The sequence below is a fragment of the Theobroma cacao genome, chromosome 3, assembly GCF_053813885.1.
Source record: "Theobroma cacao isolate CCN51 chromosome 3, ASM5381388v1, whole genome shotgun sequence".
Classification (NCBI taxonomy): domain Eukaryota; kingdom Viridiplantae; phylum Streptophyta; class Magnoliopsida; order Malvales; family Malvaceae; genus Theobroma; species Theobroma cacao.
This window is the reverse complement of record NC_142641.1, coordinates 33,802,841-33,824,216: the sequence shown is the minus strand read 5'-3', so window position 1 is coordinate 33,824,216 and position 21,376 is coordinate 33,802,841. Positions and strand designations below refer to the sequence as shown.

The following is a 21,376-nucleotide window of genomic DNA, read 5'->3' as shown; positions in this document are numbered from 1 at the left end:
TTTATATCATTTTGGATAAGAAGAAAAAGAAAACATTTTAAATGGCTTGGTGAAGAAGAAGAAAAAAATGTGACTCTGATTTGAAAAAAAATCCAAATATTTTATTTTTAATTAATTAATAAAATCTTTTCAATATTTATTGTTAAGCTCTTTGAAGTTTTTCTTTTTACCTCATTAATAAAGTGTGAAAATTTGGTGGCTTAACAATGTATAGAAGTCAGTACATCAAATATTAATTCATATTTTGGTTAATTAAATTGAATCACTACATTTTTACTGTTATTTTATATAATGAAAAAAATTGAATATAAACATTTTGATGAATTAATTTGTATTTTAAAAGTAAAAAAAATTGAAGAAAATGGTGCTTCATAACGTGGGGATTTGTTAATAAAATTTCAACAATTTCTCCATAAATTTTAGGAAAACAATAACGATAGGTATTAAAGATTATCACTGATTATAATTAATTGTAAATTTATTATTCAAATTGAGGAATCATTCTTTAATTAATCTAATTTAGTTCATTATTATTGTCTTCAAAAGATTTAAAAAAAATTATGATTCACTTTAAAATTTTTCTTTTTAAAAAAAAAATACCTGCCGCAAAGCGGGGCACCATATTAGTTTCCGAAGAAAGGGAATCTATTTTCTGTTTTTGGTTTATAATTAAAAAGAGCATAAAGAGAAAAAAAAAAAACGATTTTAATATTTTTATTTCAGTATCATTGGCCTTGCTATTGTCACTTACATTTCCTGCTTCGCACGCCTACTGTCTCTACCTTTGGGCTTCTCTCTCTGCTTTTTTTCTAACCTCGCAGATCTCTCCTCTTAAGCTCCAATCACTCACGAATCAGGTGCTTCTGATCTTACTTTTCCCATATATTTTATTCCAATTGATCTCCGTTTGATCGTTATAGCTATAGGCACAGTATTTGATTGATCTGCTAATTACCCTCAAGATCGTGCCTTTCAGTTGAGTTTGGTTGTTAAATCTGCTTCGTAGTCTTCATTTCTATAAAGGGATTTTTTTGGGTTTTCCTTGTTTCTGTTTTTTGATTAAAGGGTTTGTTTTCACTGTCTTAATTGTATTTAGATATAAAGAGCTATGGCTTTTATTTAAAAGAATTTATTTTCAATTTTGGGTTTTTCTGGTTATTGTTAGTATAGTATTTAATGGTTGAACACTTACATAGAGAACTATTAAATTACTATATTCTTAATATAAACATTTCTTAGACTAATAAACCAGGCTTGATGGTGAAAAGCGTCTGTTTCTTCCATCTCTAGGTCTTCATGTTCTACCTTTTATCAGTCAAAGTTATGTAGGCGGTTGAATATCTTAGTTTCCATTCGTTTAGCTTTCTATGTTTTTGTGCTGTGTAAACGTTTTGTTGATCTTTACCTCTATGTGATCATTACTTACAAGAAGTATTTTTCTTTCATGTTTCTTTTGGTTCTCATGAAAGATGGGGCAGCAATCCTTATTTTTCATTGTAATCATGTAGCTGGTTGTCTCTATTTGCATTTCTATAAATTGATTTCTTGAAACTATTTGCAGATGGCCATGCAGGAAGGAAGTCCTGCCAATCCTCCCAGTGCTCAAGTTGTTGGAAATGCTTTTGTGGAGCAGTATTACCATATTCTTCACCATTCGCCGAATCTGGTGCATAGATTTTATCAAGATTCAAGTTGTTTAAGTCGGCCAGATAAGGATGGCAACATGACAACAGTAACAACCATGCAAGTAAGTTTGTTAGACATTAAAATTATTTCCAATATGTATACTTGAGTACATAGCCTCTTTCCTTTTGGACCTTGGTTATTCCTGTTGGCTTGAATCCTGTTTCATGCAGGAGATGGAGCAGTTAGACTAAGTTGATAACAAGTTGTTGAGGATAATTGCTGAGAATATTAATAATTTTTATTGGAAAGTTAACTTAGAAAGGTGCAGAAAACAAGGGAAACCTTGGGTGAAGCTTTGTATGTTTATGAGATGCATGCACGTAACTGTAGTAATGGAATTTTTTCAAGTGTATGTTTCTGGAGACTCTGATATTTGATGCAGTATAAGAATTATTAAATTTGATAGACTTGGATAGACATTTTCTTAAAACTATAACTTAGCTTGAAAATGGTTTAAGTGACTAGTGTGTTGATATTTGCTTTGGAGCAGGCAATCAATGAGAAGGTACTATCGCTGAATTATGAGGACTATACAGCAGAGATAAAAACTGCAGATGCTCAGGACTCGTTTGAGAAAGGGGTGATTGTATTGGTGACTGGATGCTTAACTGGGAAGGACAATGTGAGAAAGAAATTCACACAAACCTTCTTTCTAGCTCCACAAGACAAAGGCTACTTTGTCTTAAATGATGTTCTCAGATACGTTGAAGAGAAAGAGTTGCACAACTCTGTTCCAGTTAATGGCGTCAGTGAACAGGCTTCAACATCTGCCTTGACACCAGAACCAGGTTTGGCCTGGTTCTTTTCTTATCATGCATTATGGTTGTATTTGCTTTACACTCAAATCATGGAATTGCTTTAACTTTTGCTTTCAGAGCCCACTTATGATCCTCTTGTGGTGGACCCAGTGACTCACGAAGAAGTGGAAGATATTAGTAATGGTGCTGAAGTTTGTGACCCCTCAGATAAGGAGGAAGGATCAGTAATTGAGGAAGAGGTTTTTGTACCCCAAAACGTTGCGAGTCAGAATGAGAGTGTTGCCACTGTTGATTCAGTTCCTGTGGTTATAGAGGATGCTCCAAAGCAATCATATGCTTCAATTGTCAGTTAACATTAATATTTTTTCTTTTTCCATTCTTGTTTTGGTGGTTTTTTTTTTTTTTTTTTATGTTTTGCTGAACATACTGAATTACATATTAGGTCAAAGTAATGAAAAGTAATACAGCATCTACTCCAGTCTATGTTCCTAGCAATAATGTGAGGGCGGCACCTGCAGACCAACAGTCAATTGCTTCTGCAAAACCTGCTCCAGCACCAGAGGCAGCAGTACCTAACAGTGACAATGCACCTGAAAGTAGTAATGACAATGAGGAAGGTAATTGCTAACTTATTTACTGCATGCTTGCATGTTAATAGAAGCACATTTGTTCTCTTCATGGTGAAGTTAGATCCACATCGTTTATATTTTAACGAATAAACATATTGTTAAAACAGGTAAAGGAGGCATACATGGTTTGGCATGGTTAATGTTATGTCATCTGTATTTTCATCTCTGAGATATCTTGATGCATATTCTTTCTTGTTTTAAAATATAAGGCTCATTTATTTGTTCTTACCAAAGCTGAAGGACACTCCATATATGTACGAAATTTGCCTTACGCTGCAATGCCTGCACAACTTGAGGAGGCATTTAAAAAATTTGGGCCCATTAAGCGCAATGGCATCCAAGTCAGAACTAATAAGGTTTTGATTAACATATCAATTTGGCATCTCATTCTTAGTTGACATTTCTAGCTCAAGTTCTCAGTTCTTACTGTTTTGTGTATTTCTTGCCTCCTGCAGCAGGGATTCACTTTTGGTTTTGTTGAATTTGAGATGGCCAGTTCAGTGCAGAGTGCACTTGAGGTATTGTCTCGTACCTTTTATTTCCTGTTATGAATAAGGTGCAGTATTAACACCATCATGAGTCACTCTTCTATTCAATCACTAAATACATGCTATATGTCTGGCAAGTTCTGTTAAGTTATTCCTCTTAACAACTAGTGCAAGTTTACTCTAATGGTGAACTGAAACAAACTCTCTTCAAGTTTAGAATTATGTCACCACCCCTCCATCCTCTAATTAATAACAAATACTACTAAGTTAGAAAATAAGAAACAAGAAATAAAACCCAAAACAAGATCAATTTCTTTTAAGTGACAGTATAATTGGATGAGATTACCTGCATGTGGGTTTTTGGTCACTCAAACAGTATCTGATTAGAGGACTTTATCTAGAACCGTCTTCAAGAAAACCCTACCTTTTGTGTAGGTAATTAGGTCAGCTGGTCTGAAAGATTAATTCCACCATGTCTCCTTTCATTCTTCTGTTACTTTTGGACATTCTATAGACATGAAACAGGTACCTTGTATTGTTTTTTGTACATTTACATCTGATATTTTTCTTAACCTCATATTAATTCATTTTTCAGGTTGTAACAAATTCGTAGCCTTGTTGAATTAAGTTGGAAAATTGAAAGCTTAAACCAATTAAACTTTAACTTGTGTTTTATGGAGGTCATAAAAATTTCACATGAATGGATTTACACGGTCTACAGCTAGAAGGTCTTAAATCTTAATTACCCATGTCATCTCTTATTTTTTGCATCTCTCTCAACTGCATCAGAGTTTTTGTTGCAAAACTTAACCATGATATTAGTCAGGGTCCTCGATTTTACGTTGAAATTATGGAGATGTAATTGAAATTCAGATAACGCTTTCTATGTGAACTGTGTAATTAATATCAAGAATATCACAGTCAAGTTGAGACCAGATTCACTACTCATGGTTTCTCTTAAAGGTGGGGTGTTGTACTGAAAACTTAAAGAAATGACCATTTCTTTGACGGCTTCTCTGTTTAAACAGATTGTAGGTATTTTATTTTAATATGATTTTCATCTCATCTTGTTTCTTTATCTTCAATGTGATATCATTGTTTGTTAACAGCTTTTTGTATATCCAACCTCAAATTATCCTGGTAGAAGCTTAAGCATATTTCTTTGTCACCAACTGCATGATGATTTGAAATATTCTTCGTGTTAATTTCAATCTGCCTCATCAGTGTTTCTGTCAGCATATTTTTGAACTTATGGTTGTGCTAATTGCATCTCAGGCTTCACCAATCATAATTGGGGATCGTAAAGCTGATGTGGAAGAAAAGAGGACAAACACTCGAGGTAATTCAAATTTTAGTTGGGAGAATGCATTTTAGATGCTGAAATTTTATTAAAATTCCAGTTTTTTTCCTACATTGTTATTTTGCCCTAATTGAACTTTCAGTTTATCAAATATAGTCCTGAGCTGAGGAAAGATATGGTCTCAAATAGGTCACTATGGCTCAATATGATCCATAAAGCAGGCCAGACATAGTGAGAAAAGACTTAGTTTGTTGTAGTAATTTTAACCCTTGGTCACATTTGTTTGGTTACTAACAGAGATATGTAATGGTTATTTCTTATTGGGGAGGGGGGTGTTGTTCCTCATCTTTGTTCTTATCAAACTTTCTTGCAAATACTCCATATAATCAGGAATTTCCATCTAATAGTTTCAGCTAATTTGGATGGAAGTTTGAAACTTGAAAGTGATACTGTCTGAATATAATCAGGCTACCAATAAGCAAAAAAAATTGTTTCTTTTTAAATGCATTTTCTTCCAATAATTTTTTGTTATTCTCATTTCTTTCAAGTTGCGAGGACTTGAAGGCAAGTTTGACATTAGGATAATAACCTGAGAAAAGTGCTGCTTTTTGCAGTTGGTAGCAGTGGGAGAGCAAGGTATTCTTCAGGTAAAGGTGGCTTCCGGAGTGACAGTTTCAGGGTTCGAGGGAACCTTGGTGGTGGCCGAGGAGGCTATGGCAGGAATGAATTTAGAAACCAGGGTGAGTTTTCAGGACGACCTAAGGGTTCAGGTGGACGCAATGGAGATAATTATCAGCGGGCTAATCATAATGGAAGGGGTGGCCGTCAAGGTGGGGGGTGAAAGCATGATTCTGTTTCTACTTGGACGTTAGCTGAGAAAGTGACCGGATGATTTTTTTTTACAGTATAAACGAAGGGAACGAAGGGACTAAGGATTCAAGTTTTTAATTTTCATAAGTGCAACTGTTTATGAGGAGACCATTGGGATTTTATTTTCTTCTGAACTCTTTTTTCCTCCCTCCCTTTGAGGCATCTCATAAAGCTTACGTGACATAGGGAAAAGGTGTTTTGTTCAAGTATGTATTAAGGATTCTTTGATCAAAATTTTTGGTATTATCATGATGTGATCTTTCACCTCTAAACCTTTCCTCATTACGCACATTTACATGAAAAATTGAAATGACTGCTTCAGTGAATTAACCATAATCGCTGGAAGTTTGACCAGGCACGTTGGTGTTGCTAAACGTCGCATCTCTGGGAATTTCTTCAAGTTTTCAAGGTGTATCTGCGCATTTCTCATTGGTCTCATGACTTGGGAGTTTGATTAAGCATTCCTTTGTGATTTTGCTGCTCACTGACTAAGATCTAATAAAGAAGCATGAGTTTTTTGCAATTATATTCTGTTAGTCCCAAACGCAGAACTTGCAATGATATCACAGAACATGGAAGCCCCTACTCAAAGATTATACCATAAACCATTACTTTTATTGGGGAGTTTCCGTTATGTCTGCAAGTTGGATACCAAATTTAGTTTGATTTCTGCAAGTTAGATACAAGGTTCCATGCAGCAAAAGCTGCTGATCCACCGGCTACACAGATTAGAGCCACCACAACCTGCAACACCACTTCCCCGAGGTTGTCCTCAGGCACAAGGTAAACACATGAAGGACCCAAAAGCAGTAACCCCAAGCTGAGCGTCAAGAGTGCCCCTGGAGTTCCAGGGTCTGTTGCTGCCGACAACACTCCAAACTCTTCCGCCTTGGAGAGGAGACCTAGTTTCTCTATCGAAGATAGAGATAGCCCAAACTTCTCGGCCGCTGATAGCAGACCGGCTTTCTCAGCTTTGGTTAGCAGTTTCAGTTTCTCCACATTTGTCAGTAGCTTCACTGGTGGTGCGGCCACAGGGCTGTTCCGTGGCCCTGGCTCGCCAAGCGGGAAAACGGTTGAGTTCGAGCTCTGCATTCATCAACTTAGAAGCTTTGTGATTGTTGATAATTCTATTAGCTAGGGGACAGATTCATGGAATTCAGGTTTATTCCAACCTTATCATCAGTTCTCTCTTCTAAGGAAGTCATTACTAGCAATCATTAAGGTGTTACAAACAACTGAAAGCAATATATATAATTTAGCCACATTACTCTGACATTTAATCAGCTTAGAGAGACGAGAACAAGGAATTTAGGCAGGAGCAGTGACAGAAGTTACCATTTATTAAGCCATTACTCAAAACAGTAACTTGTTGAAGTCAAATTAAGCCATTGAAACTATCAGGAGTGAAGCCAGGAAACAGTAATATCCAAAAGCATATGGGGATTGAAAGGAACTGACCTTTCTAGAGCCAACTGTTTTGGCAACAGAAGGCAAGGGTTTCTGTGTTGCCATGGATTGAATGCGAAAGGGTGAGGAAGTAGCAGAATTTTGTGGTTTGGGCTTTGCTATCCTGGAGGAACAGACAAATGGACTTCCTTTGCTGCTATAAACAGCTGTGGCCTCCATGTCAGTTTTTCTTCTGAAAGTCTTTCTCTCTGTGTCTCTGGGGATTTTTGCTTGGAAAAAGAGGCCTTGTTTCCTGAAAGCACCAGCCCCTGAAATGAATGGACACAGAGGATCATGGATTGGCTTTGGGAGGTTGGGTATCCATGTGGCAGTCAATGGTTGGCTACTCTATTTGCATGTTGCTGAATCAGGAGGCTATTTGGAACTCTGGTAGGACGTAGGAGTCATTTTCCAATTTTCTTATGGCCATGGTTTGGTGGAAATCTGTTCTTCAGTCAAGGAGGCCATTCCTATCCCCCTATTTTCTTTTAAAAAAAAAATCAATAATACTATTATAAATGAAATTCCACTAAAAAAAAAAGGTTGATTTTAAATTCAAAAAAATATTTTAAAAAAAGGTTTTTTGTCCTATTAAAATTGAAAATAGAAAAAATGGAAATTATTTTCATTTATAACTTTAGCAAATATAGTAATTTGTTGAAATTATAATTAAGAACTGAACTAATTGCTTTCCCCACGTGTTAATTAGAGTTAAAAAAGGGCTGCTCCGTTCTCTGTACAACGAAACCCTAAACCCCAACAAAGAGGAACACACGACACCCCTCGGATTTCAAAGGCCAAACCAAAAAAAAAAAAAAAACATTTTCTTCAAAGCATCAATGGCGGATCCCGTGATCTCTATCGATAAGGTCAAAGCCTTCTGGCACTCTCAGGTCCACGATGAAGAAAAGTGGGCTCTCAACATGGTATTTCATTATATTTCTCTTTTATTTTTTTCCTTTCATGGTTTTCAGCTTTTTTTTTTTTGGGGGTCTGTCGTTTGATTTAGTTGGATTATATTATGATTTTGATCATGATTCTGTTTTTCTGGTTTTTGGTTTATGGGCGTTTGTTTAGAAATTGGATTGTTACTCCATTGATCTAGGAAACGAAACAAAGAGAAGAAAGGAAAGAAACGGGGAAGAATATGAATATTTTGGTTTTGAAGAATTTAACTTATTGGCATCCATAAAAGGATCACAAAGCTAGAATTAATTCTTAGTTTATGGAAAGTTTGGAATATTTCATTATTTGGGACCTTGGAAAATATAATAATCTGTGCACAAAAAATGTATAGAACATGAGCTCTTGGGACACTAGAGTGTTAGTGTTCGATTTAGTTAGCTATCAGTGTCTTAGCTGTTTAGGCATGACCCTCATCCAAATGAATTGCTATGACTTAACCCAGTTATGGTTAGTTGATTATATGAATGTATCTGTCACTGTTGTATCTTAGTTCTTTATTGAAGTCGTGGATTGGTTGAAGAAGTAGAGAGGAGTGGAAAGTGTTCCCAAAGGTGCAAATTGTTGGTGAATATTGCATGCAACAACAGATGAAACTAAGACAATTTTATAGACGCTGGAGAAAAGTCTTTGGGCATGAACAAAATGAGGAGAGAAGTTTTGTGGAGGATAACTAATGCCTCCATTCGTTGGTTTTGTTGTTTGCATAATTTTTCTTTATTTTCCATTCATGGGGCAAGCAATGGGTTTTGTGGCTGACTGATGTATCCAGTTGATTATCATCTCAGGCCTCATTGGTTTTGTTGGACACTTTCCTTGAAGTTATTTGAAAGAAAGTGATCTCCAAGCTTTACAAGCTGGAAAGTTTTCAGAAGATGGTTTTGAGTGAAAAGCTTTAACAGATGCTATCTTCTCTCCCAAATTGATTACAAACATTCTGAGAAAATTTACATAAAGCAAAATGGATGTCATTTGATTTTCTCTTCATTTTCTCTCAAATATGCTAGAAGGTGTAAAGAATATTAAATAGGAGAAAGGGTCCTATGAAAGGCTTGAGGAATAGACATCAGACATCAAGAATGTAGCATTGCAGAATGATAGGTCAATTTACATTTATCTGTTGGTGAATGAGCAGCCTATTGGCTGTAGCATTTGAATTTCTTCCTTTTTCCCTTCTGAAGTTTTGACCCTTAACCAGCCTTTCCTGTTCTAATGGTCAATGTTATGGCGTTCGTCCTCCATACTTCTGACTTCTATGGGCTTGGTGGGGGGGTGATCAAATATGTGTGGAGAGCTTATGGGCAGTGCTATAGGCTCATAGCTTATTGGCACCAGCATGATCAGACTTAAATTACTGTTCATTTAAGATGGGCATTATTTGTTGTGGTCAATTTTGACTGCAGAAAAAATGTTGCTCAAATTGCTTGAAGGAGTTTAGACTTTTGCTGTAAGGATTAAGTTATTGATTTCTTTTTTGTTGACCCAATCACTTAGGTTTTAAAAACAAGAATTTGATTGTTTAGGGATTTATGAGTGACATCAAGAGAATAGGTCCCTTATACATCTGAAATGTGTAACAGTTCAACTCTTATTCTATGACACTTGTAATGTGCCTACACTTTTGCCTTTTATTCACAATATTCTTTAGAGAAAAAGTACTCTTCAGGGCAGTAGTGGAACTTGAACATGCTTTAAAAGGTTTCTGTTACCAACTCATTTTATTAGTTGCTTTTACCTGAAATGTAAGTTCTCTTCACAAGTTGCTGTGTACAATCACTTGTTTGATCTGTACTTTCATGTATGTTAACAGATTGATTTGTATCCTGAAAAATAAAGTATGTTTTTCACCCCCATATGCAGAAACTGCTGCGAGCTGCTGGGCTCTTTGCTGGATCCATTTTTCTAATGCGCAATTATGGTGATCTTATGGCGATATAAGGAATTAAAGGATGGATTAAGATCTGATTAATCTCATATTCTGTTACTGTGATGGCATGCCATAGTCTTCTACGCCACAGCTATTTGGAAATGCATGCATTTGTTACTTTTGTGGATGAAATTTAGGAAACCACTTGACAATCTCCCCTCTGATATGCTCAGTTGATGATTTCAAACATTTTTAGTAACTTTTATTTAGCATGGTAATATATGCTTCTAAATGTTGTGGAATTGAATGAAATGCGCTGATTCTGATGAATGCTGAAATTGCTTTGGATGATTTGTTATAGACCTCTGATGCATGTATGCCTGTTAATTCGTCATAGAAGATTAGATAGCTTCCCTAAGATGTCAGTTGTTGTGTTCTAAGTCTAATCCAACAATGTTGGTGGATGAAGCAGCAACATTTATTTCTCAATTTGTTTGGTTTTTTGGTACTTTATAAAGTATAAATCTGAGGGAAGCTTATGGTTATGTCCGACCGAAATTTTACTCCACTGTTTATTTCCCCACTTGGCTTGAAACATTTGAAGTGACTAGTTGAGGCCAACCAAAATCGACAAATCTGCCCACACAACTTAAACTTTACTTCAACTTAGCTATCAAATGCATGCTTTACACGTCGGAAATATCTAAAGCAGGATTCTCCCTCCACAGCACTAGTTCCCAGCTCATGCACAACTTGCGTCTATAGTACACTCGTGTGTTCTGTCCTTTAGTCCATATGAAAGTTCATTAGGTTTTTTAATTTATTAAATCATATTATGAACTATAATGCTGTCTCATTATTCAAACCAAACCAACTTAGCTTGATTTTGACAAAACAAAAAATGTAACTCAATACTTATATACAGAAAAATCTAACAAGAATCAAGTAGAAAAAGAAAAAGAAAAACCTACGTTTCAAGAAGCCTATACTTGATTTCTTACGTACATTAATGAAGTTAAATTGAGATAAAGGTTCATGTAAGTCGAAAAATGTAGATTTTTGAACATTGGTATTTTAAGTAATTCGCAAGCAATGTTCATTTGCTTTGGTACCCCCAATTTGGGAGCAGCATGCCTTATTCACACAAGTAAGAACAAGGCTATAAATCAAAGTGTACTAGCTGGGAAGAGTACGTATTGGGCAAAAGCATTAATGCATTACTTAAATAAGTTTTTAATTAAATAATAATTAATTAAAATATTATGATACATTTAAATATTTATTCATTGGTTGGTATGTTATTTCCTATCTAAAGAGCAAGATCCAAATTCCTCTTCTTTCAATTAAAAAAATAATAAAAAAATTAAAGCATTATGATGAAATAAAATAACCCAAAAATGAGTGTATGTTATTGGAAAAAAAAAAGGTACTTAACGGATTAATTAATTAATTAAGACAATTACTAGCAAGTTGAACCACAATTATATATGCATTTGGTATTGCATTTATAACCTAAAACACAATAAAACATAACTCTACTACTCCAGCAATCCTAAAATATTTTATTTATTTATTTATAGTGAAACAATAATGAGATTGCTAGGTTTGGACAAAAGTGAATTTGTTAAGCAGTGAAAGTAGGAGTTATGAAGTCAACCATACCAAAGTTGCATCATTTTGTTAAAAACGTGACACTCTGAAAAATTTAATTTATACTCAAATTTGATTATAATCAGAATTCATAATGATTAATTTTTAAATCTTAGAACGTTAATTAGTTTAAAATTTTAAATAGTAATTTAAATTTAATCTAAGTTTTCATACTATTTGTAAAAACAAAGAAATTTATTGCACAAAGACATTCTAATTCAGATACTTTAGCAGTTCATAACTTAAAATCTTTCAATTATTGATAAAAGATAAATAAATTAGGGTAAATTACAAAAAATAAAGGTCACTTACAATTTTCAATTTGGCACCTACTGATCCTTTAAACATTTAAGTCCTCTTTTCTTAATTATCATATATTATGCTAAAAATAAGAAAGCAAAGAGGCTGGCTGGCAGAGATTTGTTGTTGGGTGACATAATCCGCGCGTGGGCATAGCAACAAAAACTTTTCCCCCACTCTTTCTGACAGGCAACCACTTTGGGAGACAGCTGGATGATGTCATCAACTCGCGGCCGCTGTTCCAACGCGTTTGCATGCAACTTGACAAACTTGCCTTAGCTGTTTTGGCCTCTTATCTTTTCTCCACGTGTACTTCTCAAGTTTGTCCATTACACGTGGCGTCTTCCGTTACGTCCGTACTTCCTCTATTTGTAGACTCTGCAACTTGGGTTCCTCGTTCGGGCCCCTACACAGCTCTCTAACGTTTCCTACTTTCCCTCTCTCTTTTTTTTTTTTTGTTTTTCCATTTCCTCGCGACGGTTTTTCAAAGGATCGCCGTAAGCCTCGAATTTAACGGCGCCAAACTTTGTTGGCTGCTTTCTGGTGTGGTTGGCCACATCGAAAATGTGGATGCTGTCATTCGATTGCTTATGTAAAACAAAATAATTCCCGTATTCAAGTCCACTATTATTGTTTTGGTATAATACGTGTAAAAGGTGTTCTTGTGATAAGGAGAGAAAACGTTACAAATAAGTAAAAAAATATATTAGTAGCGACGGAGAGAAAAATTGAAATAATTTTAAAGTACTGAATGTCTAAGAAATAATAAGAAAAAAATTAAATAAATAATTTAGAGAGAGGAGTTCTGAAGGAGAATATGTTAGCTCTCCGAGCATAACCCTTGTGAGGCTCTATATATAGTGCTAAAAATGACAATTATTCAAGAATAAATTTTAATGCATCTAATGAATGCCATTATTATAAAGAACTTTAGTATGAGTAATTGTTATTGTAATTGAGTATAATAAGACTTATTCTCGAGTAAAAGATAATAAAGAAGAAGTATATTGAAAAGGTATAAAACAAGAAGCTGTACATGAATAGATATACGAGAATAAGTTAGGAGAGTAAAATATTTGTACTTCAGGAAAAAGTTAAGAAGAAGACTTTTTAACTATCTCCGCAACTGAGCCACTAAGCTAAACTCTCCGAAACATCCCAAGATAAAAGTAACTATAAATCCTTTTAGTTATACTGGGTTGCTTTCATTACTATCTGTGTGAAGTGATTATTCTATGCGACGTAGTTGTTTTGTGTGAAACAGTACTTCACTTGTTCTAGTTATTCTTCGTTAAATAATGCTTCACTTGCTAAAATGGTTTTACATGAAGTAATGCTTCACTTGTTCTCATTATTTTTTGTATAGTACTACGTTGTAAAACAATTCTTTAAGAAAACAAATAGTAACCAAAATTTACTATCTACATTTTACCCCCTGCATAAAATTTTTTTTTAAAAAAAATAATTCTTATGTATTAATTTAGAGAAAAGTTTTGTTTTGTATTATAACAAATTGTACTGTAACACCTTAGGCAACACGTAGTAACACCTCAGCCAATAATGCCTAAGGCAATAACACCTTAGCCAATAATGTCTTAGGTAGTAACATGTTACTATCTTGTATAAAGTGTAATGTCAATATCTTGTGTAATATTTGTTTGATTATGCAATAATATATTTTTCATAGAAAATAAGATTTTTAAAATAAAAATCATAAGAGGAAAGTTAATCTTTTTCATAAAAACATTGATTTTATGTGGCTTATAAATATGAAGTTACTATGAATAATTTTTTCATTCTAATTCAAAGTAAAACAAATTTCCAAGCAAAACAAAATTTAGAGTAAGGTCTATTCATCAAATCTTTTTTTTTAGCAAGTAAGTTTTTCTTTCTTCTCCTTGTAATTTCTTACTTGTATTTTTTTTCTCTTTGTGATTTCTTACTTGTATTTTCAAAAAAAAATTGTATTTTTCTTGCTTGTTGCCCCTGCATTAAATTTTTTTTAAAATTAAAATAGGAGAAAAGAAATTTTTCATACATGAGATGAGACTTTTTGATTGAAAGAGACTTGCAAACAAACAAATTGTTTGATTTTAGATATACAGTAGGGCTTTAGATAAAGAATTTTGTATAAATCTTAATTGTGTTGAGCAATTTAAATTTTTTTGTTATATTTGTCTCAAGAATATTCTAAACCCAAAAATAGTGTTTATCAAATAAAAATTATTTAGAAAAATATTTGTATGTATATCTTGGATGGGAGCCTTTTAAAACCTAAGAGAAGAGAAAAATAAAGGAGACTTAAGCATCTTTTAATGGGAGCCTTTTAATACATCAGAGAAGAAAAAGATAAAGAAGATTTAGCTATGTAACCTAAAGTGCAAAAAGATAAAAAAAAAGTTAGCATACAAACACTAGAGCTTCATAAGGCGTACACTAGAGTTTTCAAAACACTAAAAATTTTATGATTTTTTTTTAATTGATGCTTTTCTTAATATTGAAGCTCACAATACTCTGTAAGTTTTGTTATTTTGAGAGCCACGAGCTCTTTTAATTGAAGCTCGCATTTTTGCCGCGAGCTATTTTAAGGGGATCTCGTGGCACATGCCACGGTGTTCTTTTAATTGGAGCTTGCGATAACCGCAAGCTCTTTTTTTTTTAAAAATATTGTATTATTTATTTATTATGATTATTTTTTATTATATATAATAATAACAATAAAATCTATTTTGTTGTTTTGTTATGATTATTTTGTTGTTTTTTTTTGTTGGTGTTTATATGTTTTTCTTAACACTTCATAAATAAATAAAATTATTACAAACATGTATGTTTATTTCTTTTTCCATGATCATGTTTGTAGGCTTCTTTTTTTCTCTTCCTCTATATCTAAGACGCATTTTTGTGAGACCTTGTCAAACTCGATTAAAAAATGGTATTGTATCGAGTGGTACAACTAAGTTAAATCGAGTTTTGAACTAGTTCAAATAGAAATTTTAAGAGAAATTTTTATAAAACGATTTTGGCCCCATTTGGTTAATATTAATCAATATTAGTGTTATTTGAGGTTGAAAAGTAGAAATAATGTGATTTTAGTACATTTCGGAGTATAGGGGTAAAATCATAATTTTTTCATCTCGAGGGTAAATCGGTAAATTTTTCCCTTCAGCACTTGTCAAGACCAAAGGATTTTAATTGTGGTAGGATTGGATAAATACCAGAATATTTGTGGTGGAAAATTAAGAAGAAAAAGTCAAAAAGTTAAAAAATTGGGCCAATAAGCATGTGGCACGTGGCATGCTTGATTATTTTATTATTTTCTATAGAAATCAGCCCATTAAATCTCCAATTCTCTCACCATATTCGGCCTAGCCAACCAGCAACAAGAACAAAGGAAGAACAAAGGGAAAAACAAGAAAAACCTAGGTGAAAATTCAAAGAAAAAGTGAAGAAATCAAGGAAACAAGCTAAGTAAGTTAGAATTTCTTTAGTTCTCCTTGATACCTAGCTTACCCATGCTTTTGTTCTTGATTTTTATGGTTGAATATTGAGTTATCATGATGAATTCAATTCTGAAAAATGGGTATGGAAGAGGAATTGTTGTTGGAATAATTTGATTTTAGATTATGTTAGTGTTTAGGGATAGTTAAGCATGGTTATGAACAAAAATATAAAAAAAATATTCAATTTCTCTAGGGTTCCTTGTTGGTAAAGCCATGAGGACTGAATATCAATGGGGGATTGTTTTTATTTCAAGGAAAATGGCTTGGAAAATGATGAATTAAGGTGAAACGGTTATGTAAAAAAAATTTTGGTGCTAGTGCACCAAATGATCGAATTTTTCTATAAGGAACTGTGAGGGTTCTAATGCTGAATTTGGCTTTATTTAAATGGTATGTGGTAAATTAAGGTATTAGAGGGAAAATGGATTAATTTGGAGGTGATTTGGACACAATCGCCAATTAATCGATGATCAGTCGAATTTAATCGATATCGCGATTAAGCGATAATCGGACGTATTTTTGCATTTGCATATCAAGCATTAGTAATTTAAATTAGTTTATATCAATTTAGGGACAATATAGTAAATTCCTTGACTTTGTTATTTGTCAAGGTAGTGAGACGTCCGAAAAAGGCAAAGGAATTGCGCTTAAGGACTATTAGTCCGAGTGCACCCAGAATCCGGATTTTTGATATCGGTGAGTGGACTTGCATTTCAAACTTGTTTTGGAGAATATGAAAGATTCTATTCAACTTGTCTTAGAAAATGTATCTTGGAAACAAGCTTTTGTTAAATGGTTTGATGTTGTGATATGTGATTGCTATGGATTCATGCAGTATTGCAATATGATGATATATATATATATATATATATATGTGTGTGTGTGTGTGTGTGTGTGTGTGTGTGTGTGTGTGTGTGTGTGTGTGTTGTGCATGATGAATGATATTGTGTATAATGACTGTAACCGTGTGTGTGCAAGATGTGGGGGGATGCACATGCTGGTGATGATGGTGGCGTGAGAGATAGATGATGATAGTGCCCGTGTGCACGATGTGGGGGGATGTACACGATGGCACTGATTGTGCACGATGTGGGGGGATGCACACGATGGTGCCGACTATGTGCACGATGTGGGGGGATGTACATGAGCCGGGTGTGATTATGATGATATTGATGTTTATCTATCAAATTATGCATATCTAGACTTATGAAATGAAAGTTCATGAATGTGATATATGGTTGACATATATGTGAAATTTAATACATTGCACTTTGAGAATTTTCATGAGTTTTATGTTGATTTTGTTGGTTTAGTAGGATGGCCTTTTTGTTGAATGAAGGGAAACTTTTCTCTTGTTGTTCTGTTTTGCTACAGCGAGAACCTTTCTGTCCATTTTGCTAACTTGTGGGTTTTTGCCATATTTCCCATTTCTTTGGTACCATAGTTGAGCATGAATTTTTGTAAAGTGATTTACTCATGTGGGGTTTACATGAGGGGTTTAAAAGAGCTAAAATAATTGCATAATTTTGAGAAAATGAATGCATCATGATTTCGATAAACATTCCTTATAGTATGCTTGTTCCCTTCTTGTTCACTCACTGAGTATTGTACTCACGTTTTATAAAAATTCATGTTTTCAGATCAGGTGACTGTTGGACGCTAGATTAAAGAGTCCCCGTAGTGCATCTCCTGGGTATGTGTCTAGCATTCGATAGTAATCCCTTTTATTATAAATGTCTCCGCTAGAAGTCATGGGTCCTTTTGTATTGTGAATACAATCTAACAATGTGAATATGTGTATGCAATATAAATTGCTAAATACATGACTGGTATAGTGCATGTATATTATTATTACCATTGTGTTTTGGCTATGTTCACACTGGGAAAAGGTGTGTGTGTGTGTATGCATGATATGATAAATTTGTTAAGCAAAGGTAAATGGATAGGCTTGCTTGGGCTTAGTGAGCTATGCTCATTGAGCTCATGCATCGGTCATGGCCCGGGAAATTGGGTCGTGATAGTTTTTCTCTAAAGATCCATTATGATGAGTTAGAAAGTGCTGCAACAAGGAAAAAAACCATTGCACATAAAAGGAAGAATAATAATTTTGAAGTAATTCTTCTAAGAAAATTATAGTAGGAAAGAGTGGTGAAGTTCCTCCTGTCCCTGAAAACTAAGAAGATGAAATTATTAAACAAAGAAGAGAAAATCATTTTTGGGAAGAAGTCTATGCCAAACAAGCTGATGAACATCCTTCTGAGACTATTGGATATGATTGGAATAGTTTATACTAAAGAGCACCTCCTTATAAAAGAAGTGGTATTCCAGGACTATCCATTCTGAAGTTCAGGTTTGAACATAGTGAGTTTTCACTTTTTGTAACTAAGTTAGGCTCTAATTCTGAATTTGTTCATGGCTAGAATGAGTGAATAAATAAGGTGTTGAAGAATCCTACTTATGTTAAACTTCTCTAATCTGTTGGAATACTTGAGGCTATACGTGTCACCTCCAAACTCAATATTTGTAGAGAAAAAAAAATGGATGTATGGTGTGCTATTCTTGCAAGGTGAAACACCTTTTCTCATACTATGATTACAGCATGGGAGGAATTTACCTTTACTCTAGAAGATGTGTGTGTTCTCTTAGAACTTCCTTGCATGGGGAAGCATGATTTTCACTCTATCAAGCTTTCTGAAGAAAAGATATGTATTCAAGACTTTTTCTTTGATCTACTCAAGGGTCTGAGTAAAACTTCAAAGGTTGCATGGTTCTCCAATTGGGTAGGGGTTTTTTTATAAAAAGTTCAGTGTTAAGGGAATTGAAATTGGTATTCCTGAGTACCCAAACCATGAGCACGAGCTAGTGGCTTTAACAATCTTTTGGTTGGCATGACACATACTCCCATGGTGTCTTGATAATGGTATTCCTCTAGCAGTTATTCCTTTAGCAATAAAAATTATCAAGGGAATACGTTTTCCTCTTACTCTACTATATTTAGGATCTCTATATAAGAGACTAGACTTGTACCAACTAAAAACTGTCGAGTCAGCTAGATGTTACAAAGTTTTAACTTATGTGGATGCCTCTTTCATTCAGATATACCTATGGGAAAGGTTTGTTATTTGCACTCCTGTGTCCAATGCATATCCTTGTGCATCTTTTTTTGTAAATAACCCTTTATCCATGAACAACTATAGAGCTTGGGCGTGGCATGATCAACTCTCGAAAGGTAATGTTCTTGAAGTGATGGATGTGACAAAAAAATTCAATCCCAAACCTTATGTGCAACCTATAAATGGATTTAGTGGTCCTGAAATTTATTATGATTGTCACCTTCTACAATCTGGAAGAATGAATTCACAAGGTATTAACTTTTGTACATGGGTTCACAGTTCCCAATTTCCTTCTATGATTGAGAGTTCCAGTTTAGGTAGAGATAGAGATTTTCTTTCTATCGAGGTATATTCTCATTATAGAGTGGCACGACAATTTGGGTTTGACCAACCAGCTCCGCTTGACTTTTTTTCATCTATTAGTTTTTCTTCTTGTATTTCTACATTTCTCATGACAAGACTTCAACTCCATTTAGATAAACTTAGGAGTTGTACTATCCCAGCTTTTGATAGAGTTTATATCCACACTTTTGGCTAGTTTGCTTATTGAAATGAGTGTCTTGAAGAATAAAGATATTTTATTATGCCTTTAGCTAATCTCAAAGCTTGTTTTTACACTCCTCCTATAAGTAATACCGATGTATCATTGCACTTGATTTCTCTTAAAAAGATAAGAAATGTAAATGAAGAAGATAATGATGTTTTTCACGCTCTTACTCATCAAACAAAATATGTGCATCGAAAGTAAGTTCATCATTTACTTCTTCTTCTATTTTTTTTTAAATTCAGTTCCTAATTATATATATATTTTTTTATAGAGAGAAATAACTACAAGAGTAGAACTTAACTTGATTGAAGAGGAAGAGACTTTTGAAGCTGAGACTGAGGAAGAAACTGTGACTCTAAACGTAATGATGAAACAGATGACGAGTCTATTGATGTCGTTGAAGCTGAAGTTGAGGGTGTTGCTACTTATTTTAAAATACCAAATGTATTGACAGACCCCTTTGATGTTTCCATTGATTTGGATGCTCTATTCCCCTCTCACATTAAAAGTTCCAATATAAACCAAGTAAGAACAATATTAAAATGTTACTTTAGTTGATGTTGTTTCATTTTTTTTTTAAATTGAGATTATTCTTACACCATAGGCTACTCAAGATAAGGCTATTCCTGATACTAAGGTTATTCTCAACACTGACGTTAGTCTTGCTATTGAGGTTGTTCCTGATGTTACGGTTGATGCTGGAGCTATTCTTGATGTTGTCATCGATAATGTTGGAGCAACTCCGAATGTTAAGGTTGTTCATGATGTTTGAGTTGTTACTAATGATGCTAGAGTTACTTCGATTAATTCTCATGCTTCTTCTTCCCCAATGTTAGCACACAAAGATGCCAATAGTGTTTCTAGTACTCAAGTAGCACATACTAAACAGAGTGGTAGGAAAGTTGACTTTCATGATTTTCAAATTTCATCAGAGTTCGTGGAATACTTGGAGCATATTTTTAATATAGAAGGGAAATTTTGGAGTATCTCTTTTTTTAAGAACATGGATGTCATTTGTTTAATAATGGAGGTGTTGGGTAGAGTTTTAATGATTTCCTATTCTCCTAATGAATACTTCACCAAAAAAATTGCAACTAATGTTACACGATTTTGATGACGCTTGTAATATTGGATTCAAACTTGAATGCCTTAATGATTGTAGATCTAGAGCCAAAGCTTTTCTCAACAAGTCTTCCTTGGAAAAAGAGTTAGAAGACATTGCAACAAAGATAGCTTCAATAAAAAAGCATAAAGCTGAAGTACAAGAATAACTAAATATCTTTGTCAATAGTAGCTCTTTTTTATAGAATATGTAATTGGTTAATCTTTTGAAAGCTTATTTGAGCTAGTACTTTGTCATTACTATATCGTATCTCTTTTTCTTTTTGTAATAATAATAATAATGTTATACGCCTGTTGTATACTTATTCATATGTCACATTGTATGTGGCCAAAGGGAACTCTCAAATTTACATCAAGAAGGTTAACCCTAACCTGACGTGAGGGAGATTAATTTAACCCTTTAAATAAGTAATCATAAAAGCTATAGCTAATTTGTGAGTGATAAGTTAAAGCCAAGAAATGAGCAATAAAGCATGCGGCTAATAGCATGACATCATTACAGCTAAATTATAAGTGATAAATCTAGTGGTTGGAATATGAATAATAAATTATAGTCAAAAAATGAGAGATAAAGCTTGCTACCAATAGAAAAATATCCTTGCAGCCAAAATACGAGTGATAAAGCTTGCGACTGAAGTAAGAGTGATAAACTATGGTCAAAGAATGAGTGATAAAGCTTGCAACCAATAATATAATATAATTACAACCAAAATATAAGCAATAAAGATAGGCTAAATATGATTTTTTTTAATGTCAAATTGCAATTCATAAAGCAATGAAGAGTTAAAGTCATAGAAATATCATACATGAGCGGGAAATGGGTTGTTCTAGACTCTATTATTCTCAATCGATAATTCTCCTGCTTGCATCTTCTTGTGGAATAATTGATGCAAGCCTCTATATTCCAGAAGTGATAGTAGAACTGTGCATTTCTTCTGGTAACATAAAGTTTTTCCTAGTAAGGTTTTACCTAATGCAATCATTCTTCCCTAGTGGAGTTGCCAAAATGTAAAAAAGGTTCTTGTGATAGAGAGAGGAAGTGTTGCAAACAAGTAAAAGATGCATCAGAGGCAACAGAGAGGAAGATCGAAGTAGTTCTTGAAGTACTGAATGTCATAGCAAGTAGAAGAGAATTAG

General features: G+C 33.9%; 3 protein-coding genes across 4 annotated transcripts; 2 read left to right on the top strand and 1 right to left on the bottom strand.

The window, feature by feature from the left end:
* The first annotated feature begins 722 nt into the window (after window positions 1-722).
* Window positions 723-6,003, top strand: LOC18604848 (Nuclear transport factor 2 (NTF2) family protein with RNA binding (RRM-RBD-RNP motifs) domain-containing protein). Of its 2 annotated transcripts, none has more exons than XM_007037524.3 (9): window positions 723-857; window positions 1,562-1,747; window positions 2,177-2,474; window positions 2,562-2,788; window positions 2,887-3,061; window positions 3,308-3,429; window positions 3,532-3,591; window positions 4,837-4,900; window positions 5,476-6,003. In XM_007037524.3, the coding sequence occupies exons 2-9, from the start codon at window positions 1,562-1,564 to the stop codon at window positions 5,700-5,702; spliced, it is 1,359 nt and encodes a 452-aa protein (XP_007037586.1). In that variant the 5' UTR covers window positions 723-857; the 3' UTR covers window positions 5,703-6,003. The 2 variants fall into 2 exon arrangements, with proteins under 2 accessions (XP_007037586.1, XP_017973494.1); XM_018118005.2 differs by having other exon boundaries at window positions 3,529-3,591.
* A 377-nt stretch (window positions 6,004-6,380) lies between these two features.
* On the bottom strand, window positions 6,381-7,463 carry LOC18604847 (wiskott-aldrich syndrome family protein, putative (DUF1118)). The gene is made up of 2 exons (XM_007037522.3): window positions 7,190-7,463; window positions 6,381-6,817 (listed from the first exon to the last, which is right to left on the bottom strand). The coding sequence occupies exons 1-2, from the start codon at window positions 7,355-7,357 to the stop codon at window positions 6,389-6,391; spliced, it is 597 nt and encodes a 198-aa protein (XP_007037584.1). The 5' UTR covers window positions 7,358-7,463; the 3' UTR covers window positions 6,381-6,388.
* Window positions 7,464-7,865: 402 nt separating this feature from the next.
* TOM5 (mitochondrial import receptor subunit TOM5-like protein) lies at window positions 7,866-10,358 on the top strand. Its single transcript, XM_007037521.3, has 2 exons — window positions 7,866-8,103; window positions 10,001-10,358. Exons 1-2 carry the CDS (start codon window positions 8,017-8,019, stop codon window positions 10,076-10,078), a joined length of 165 nt encoding a protein of 54 aa, XP_007037583.1. The 5' UTR covers window positions 7,866-8,016; the 3' UTR covers window positions 10,079-10,358.
* Window positions 10,359-21,376: the final 11,018 nt, after the last annotated feature.